At 41.4% G+C, this 6,554-nt stretch overlaps 1 protein-coding gene across 2 annotated transcripts in view; it reads left to right on the top strand.

The window, feature by feature from the left end:
* The window catches only part of clockb (clock circadian regulator b), a 15,218-nt gene extending 13,065 nt beyond the window's left edge, over positions 1-2,153 (top strand). For both annotated transcript variants that reach the window (XM_030787899.1, XM_030787898.1), the window contains exons 19-22: positions 1-129; positions 516-664; positions 817-1,072; positions 1,423-2,153. The exon at positions 1-129 is cut by the window's left edge and continues 87 nt beyond it. In XM_030787899.1, the coding sequence (XP_030643759.1) occupies positions 1-129; positions 516-664; positions 817-1,072; positions 1,423-1,662 (774 nt within the window). In that variant the 3' untranslated portion in view covers positions 1,663-2,153. The remainder of the gene's footprint in view (positions 130-515; positions 665-816; positions 1,073-1,422) is intronic.
* Positions 2,154-6,554: the final 4,401 nt, after the last annotated feature.

Raw genomic sequence — 6,554 nt, 5'->3', positions numbered from 1 at the left:
GGCGTCTTGACCATACAGAGTCAGCAGTGTGTCACAAGCTCCGCCCATACTGGAACTCAGCACACACTCACACAGCAACAAGCCCCACCTCCTCAACAGCAGACACTGCAGGGCTCCACTGTCACACAGGTAACTCCCTGAAGGTCAAATCTCATCGCTGTGGAGACAGAGAACAATCCCATTTTCAACCTAACAGAATTGTGACCACCTGGGAGCAAGGCGATTGTAATTGGCCGTGTTGTTTTCGAAACAGCCCTCATGACATCACTGGACTGCTATTTTTCCTCTGCCTTAGACGTTATGACACCAATACCCTGCTGCAGAGTCTACGAAAGATGACATCATCACATCTTTCTTCTAGGTGTCCTTTGAACTAATATTGTATTTCTGTCGTTAATGCGCTCAAGTCGTAATGGTGATTCATCAGCTGTGAGTGGCTGTGAGACCCTTTTAATGATGTCATTAATGTCTCCTCTCTCTCTCTCTCTCTCTCCCTCTCTCTCTCTCTCTCTCAGCGGTCTCAGAGTGTGCCTACCCCTGTGTATAATGCCATGATGATTAGTCAGACTGGTGGTGCCAGTGTAGTTCAGATACCCACTACCCTGGCACAGAATGCCAACACAGCAACTGCCATCACCAATTTCACACAGGACCGTCAAATCAGGTACACACACACACAAACACACACACACACACAGCCCACGTGGGGGAATAACAATATCACATTGACATTATAAAATGTAATTAACATTAACATGAAAAATATGCTCTCTCTCTCTCTCTCTCTCTCTCTATTTCTCTCTTTCTCTCTCTCAGGTTTCCTGCAGGGCAGCAGTTGGTCACTAAATTGGTGACTGCTCCCATGCCTTGTGGGGCAGTCGTAGTGCCCACTACCATGTTTATGGCCTACAGCCCGTTTCCACAGCAACAGGGCCAGACGCCAGCAATCACTCTGCAGGCGCAGCCAGCTGCGCAGACAGACACACAGACACAGTCAGCTGCTGTGCAGCCAGCCCAACAGCAGGGGGCGACGCAACCACAGCAGCAGCAGCAGCAACAACAGCTCCTTCAGGTAATGGATGGACTAAACACACACACACACACACACAGGTATTCACACTTTCTTATATTAATACACTCTTAATGTTCTTATGTGGGCTTATTAATGCATCTTTGTGTTTTTTCTTTAGGCTCTATGTGTGAGAAACTGCTGTTCTGAGATCAGTATCACCATGCTTTTTATGTAATACTCATGATTAGAAGAGGGGATGTAAAAGCTGCGAGTACTTCATGAAGCAGGATGTCTGTGTTCACCAGAGAACTTAAGCCAAAAGTCAGAATGTTCTAGAAGGACAGTTCTGCTTCTAGAGGGAGCAGACAGTTCACAAGCTTTGCACTAACCCCTCCCCTTATTTCTTTCAGGGCACACGGCTTCTACACGGCAACCAGTCAACGCAACTGATTTTACAGGCAGCTTTTCCTATTCAGCAGCAGGGTGCGTTTGCTTCCACACAACAACAGCGACAACAACAGCAACAACAACAACAACAACAGCAGCAGCAACCGCAGAGACAACAGCAACAACTAAAGCCACAGACTCAAAAACAGCAGAAACCCACATCATCTCTCAGGACTGACACCTCCAGTACCCAGTCGCAGTAATGCAGCCTGTTTCAGCAAGGCCCAAACCACACCGGACCAGTACTGGAAGGTGATTGGTGGGTTGCTGTAGTATTTGTTCTCTGGGGCACGGCCACTGGCCCTAGTCACCGGCTCTTGCTGTCATGACAACAGTAGAATTCTCTGGGAACCTCTACACGGTGTTGTGTAACGGGAACAGCTCGCTGTGGCAACAGAACCCAATACCATGGCAACTCCAAGCCCATCACCATGGTAACAGGTGGTGACAGAAGCTCAGAAAAACCAAGTTTCTCAAGTTGTTTTGTTTTTGTTTTTGTTAGGGTGGGGTTTTTTGTAATTTATTCAAACAGAGGAACACGTATGTAAAGTGTCTGGACCGATCAGAATATCTCATTTTCAGCTGACGGAGGAGGAACCGTTTTAGCAAACTTCACATCAAGTGTACATGCACCTGTAACATACAATGTAAATATCCAACGTTAAAAGGAACAAAAAAGTATTGAGTATTTTATAAGATGCATGAAATGTGTAAACTTTTACGCGTAGTTCTGGTTATATAATTTTTTTTTTTTTTTAATTTTCTATTATTATTCTGGGAAAAGTGCTGAAGTTACATTTTATAATGTGTGCTCCCTCGTGCCCCCCCTCCTCCCCCCCCCAACCCTCAGTGATACCATAAAGGTATTAGAGTGTGTCACAGGTTGTTTAATATTCAATATGGAAGATTCAGCAGATACTGAAATGTTTTTTCAGTGTCTCTGAGACTAAAAATAAGCCCATGTTTCTATTTTAGATGTTCATTTCAGAAGTCAAAAGTTTCTTTTATTTAACAATAGAGATATAGGTTTTATCACCTTTATAGGAGGAAGTAGTTCATATATGTAAGTGCCAACAGTCAACCTGGATTTTTTTTTAGGTCTTTACCAAAAGTTTAAAAAAAAAAAACCCTTCAAAAGATCATTCTGGCCATAATATAACCCATGTAACATTTTGTGTAAATATGGTATGGACTGGTTTTTTTTTTGTTTTTTTTTCTCTTAACAAGATGCTGTAGATTGTTAAGAAGTGTGTTCCAAATCGCCCCATGTATTGTATAGCACTTAATGTGTTGAGACACACTAAAGCTCCGTAACCCGTAGACTTTGTAATGGTCATTTAATGTGTGTGTGTATGTGTTTGTCTGTCTGTGTGTGTGTGTGTGTGTGTGAGAGAGAGTAAGCATGAATGAAGTGTGTATCCACATCTGTCTGGGTGAATGTGTTTGTTTTACTTGTTTGCTCTTCATATCCAGTCAGTAATTCATCATCTGATGGAACATGTGTTTCTGAGTTAATAATGAAAATACATGACCAGGGTGTCCTGTCATCAGATGTCACCCCAAACATAACAGTAAATCCAGATTCCCTGTCATGTGCCATGTCACAAATTGTGGGATTCACACGTCAAGCCATATGTTATACAAGCCGTGTGTGTGTGTGCGTGTGCGCGCCCGAGAGAGAATGTGTGAACGGTGTTTGTTTTGCCCGAAGGCAAAGAACGTTAAAATCAGGAATACTAGACCTGACTCCTCCTTTATTGCCATGGGCGTGGCTATGCGTTGCCCTTGGCGATAGCCAATCAGTTCTTGCGTTGCAGTAGCTTAACGTTTTAGAATGCACCCCTGTGGCTTGGTAACCGTTTACCTCGTAAACAATGAACGCAGATCAGTGGGATTTTTATATGATAAAGATGGAAAGTTACTTTATTTTCATATGGCAAAGGATCTCCGTGTACAGGTTATAGATGAGTGGTAGACCGTAATCACTGTCGGGTGAATGGTTTTAAAGAGGTTTGTCTTTTATAGAGGACACTGATTAAACAAGCTGTGACACCAAGTTAGTGGACTGAAGCCTTCCAGATATGAATATAATCCTATCTATCTCAATCCTATCCCCAACTCTCCTGTTTTCCTATTACTTTGTAAGAAACCCCAAAAGACATTATACAGCATAACTCAGTAACGGCAGCACATGTAATCGTTTGAATGGAGCATTAGCTTTCACGCTCTGCCATGACATGTTTGTGGTATGCAGTGGTATTTATCATGGTCTGTCAAGGCCATGTGTACTGCAGGTGCATACACTAACCGTGTACTACAAGGTGTTACTTAACTAATTAACTCGTGCTGAGCCAAAGAGTGTATAATTAATTAAACCAAATGTGGTAGTGATGTTTTGAACAAAAAATTGCAGGGCATGTAGTGTACAGTGTCATATATGCAATAGACATTGGTGGGAGAATCACGATCTTGCAAGTCAGAAGGACGGTACCGCTTAGCTGTGTGTGCTAACACTATTTACAAGTATGATGGAGCTCGTTCATTTAACGGCTAAGCTTTGATGTCACCGAGCACGCGCTAAACCACGCGCCAGTGTACGCCTACATAGCACTGCATTCACACACTCATCACATTCTGTTCACCCGCACCCTTGAGTAAGAAACCGAATTCCTATCATGTGTTGATCCCCAAGATTTCTTCCCCAGAAGCGACTGGGCTCTCGAGTGTAATGTGATTAAGTGTTGTGAATTTCAAGCCCCTTATAAGTGACTCTTGTGTTTCCCGCTCTGTATACTTTTACTATCTACGTCTGTGTAATGTTTGCCACAGAACAGTGAAAAATATTACATACCCACAAGTTTTTCTAAAATGTGTTGTTGATTTGAAAACATCTGTCATAAGCCAGGTGAACTGAATAGGGGGGAAAAAAGACAAAAAAAATTTGTATCGTGGGTCTTCCAGACGGAGGTGCTGAGATCTGATAGAGCATACGTGGGTTTTAATAAATGACAGTCTGAAAAAAGAGAGAGGAAGACATAACTGCGTACATCTTCGTTTTAGGCTACTTCTAAACAGTCCCACCCGGAACGAACTTTAGGGTGGATTCGAGATTTTTTATGGTTGCAGTGCAGCTCAGACCTAAAGCACTATTCTATCAAGATCTTCCCTGTTCCAAGCATGGTTTTCAGTAAATTGATATATTCACCCCCAGTTAGATGTTAACAACTTGAGTGCTCTTATGTGTCTTCTGTTGTAACACTGTGATTCAGTGCGTCTGCTTTAAGCACACGGAAACAAACAAACAAAAAAAAATTGAAACACTTGACTTTTTAGGGCCAGTTTAGCCATTCAGTCATAATTGGGGGCATTACGCTATATGTGATGGTGAAAGCTTCACTAGTGCCAACCCAGCATACACATTAGTGGAGAATCTGAGAAATGATTATGTAGTTTAAGCGACCTCTTGTAATATTTCCTTACATTGCACATGCTAATTATATTATGCATGGAATGTTCTAACGCAGTATTGAGGGGCTCTGAATGGCTGAAAGTCACAGAATAAACTGAGGTATCACAATAAAAGTCCATGTAACGTGTGTAACACCCTGTCAACAAGAATGTTGTTGATCATTTAGTAAGCAGACTTTCTGCACATTTTCCCTCTCTTAAGTAATACTGATGTCTAAAATTAAAACAAATGATGTTTGACATACTTTGTCGTGTTTTTGTCGTTATTTTACACAAACTTCTCTCTCAGCTCTTCCCTGCATCTAAATACTCAAAGAGGTGTTATTTTTACACAGAAACACACACACACACACATGTATGTTTTCTCCCATTTTAATTGGTCAAATCTGAGTATCAAAAAATGCGTTTTCTCTCTGTTCACAACAACATTTTAAAACGTATGTAGGTCCTTTTCCTGGAACCCCCTCTCTACAAACCGTACACATCATTAATAAAATACTGATTCCCAAATTCATCTACATATACACAGTCAAGATCTTAAAACCTCTCCATTGCAGTCCTAAAATTCTCTCTGTCACTTATCACTAGTCTGTTGCCATGACTCCCAGTAGAACAGTTACATCATTCCAAATGTATTCCGCTTACTCTCAGACAATGGTCTACACAAACATTCTGAGGTAAATGTCAACATGCATTGCAAAACATTACCTTAATCTTAAATGGCTACAAATAACCGAGAACAGTCTCTTACACTGCTTTGATTTTTTTTAAAGACTTAACCTGTCTGTACACAAGTCATACACAAGCAGAATATTAAAATATTTCATCATGACGATCTAGGTACAGCACTGTACATATTCACACACAGTGTCCAAACATTTAGTGACTAATGGTAAATTGTTGTTGACTTACAAAATAGAAAACAAAACAAAACAAAACAAAGACGGTTACTAGAAGATTCTGTCATCCTTTCACATAAACGTAATCATAAATAATCTTCGCCCAACTCATATTTTGCTTTGCGTCTAATGATTGTCCTGTTGTTGTTTAGTATGTAGCTATCAGGTAATGGACAGCCTCTTGAAATACTGTTAAGTCAGCTCTCCATGTACCCAAAATACCTCACTGATCAATACAGTGAAATGGTATCCGACTGCATATAAGAAAATACAGGCCTCATTCTTGAAGTGTTGCGCTCTAGAGCCAAAATGGCTGTGCGAGGCAGGGTGGAGAAACAGAGCCAAAATGGTGGCCTGTGCCAGTGATCCTATACTGCTAGAGCCAAAATGGCATACAAGGCCAAAAGACTTAAACTTGTTGAGCCAAAAAGATCAACAAGGCCAGAAGAATGTATTCTTGTCTAGCTTGGATGGAAGGCAAAGCAAATGAACATTTTTAAGTCAAAGTGGCTGAATGGCTGAGCATTTTTTTTAATAGCCCCCAGTTATCCTCCGCTTATCCTGTTTGTACTGACCAAAAAGGTGAAAGCAAAATGACCTTGTTCAGACTTGTCAGAAGTTTGGTTAAAGCTGTGAAGCTACCCCGGACTGAGACAAGAAAGGAGGATGAAGAGGAAGAAGAGAAAAGAGGAAGGAACTGGAAGTTCTTTGGACATAGGCATAGCTCC

Source organism: Chanos chanos, chromosome 11 (genome assembly GCF_902362185.1).
Source record: "Chanos chanos chromosome 11, fChaCha1.1, whole genome shotgun sequence".
NCBI classification, from domain to species: Eukaryota; Metazoa; Chordata; class Actinopteri; order Gonorynchiformes; family Chanidae; genus Chanos; species Chanos chanos.
Note: the sequence above shows the minus strand (reverse complement) of the source record. Positions and strands in the feature narration are given on the sequence as shown.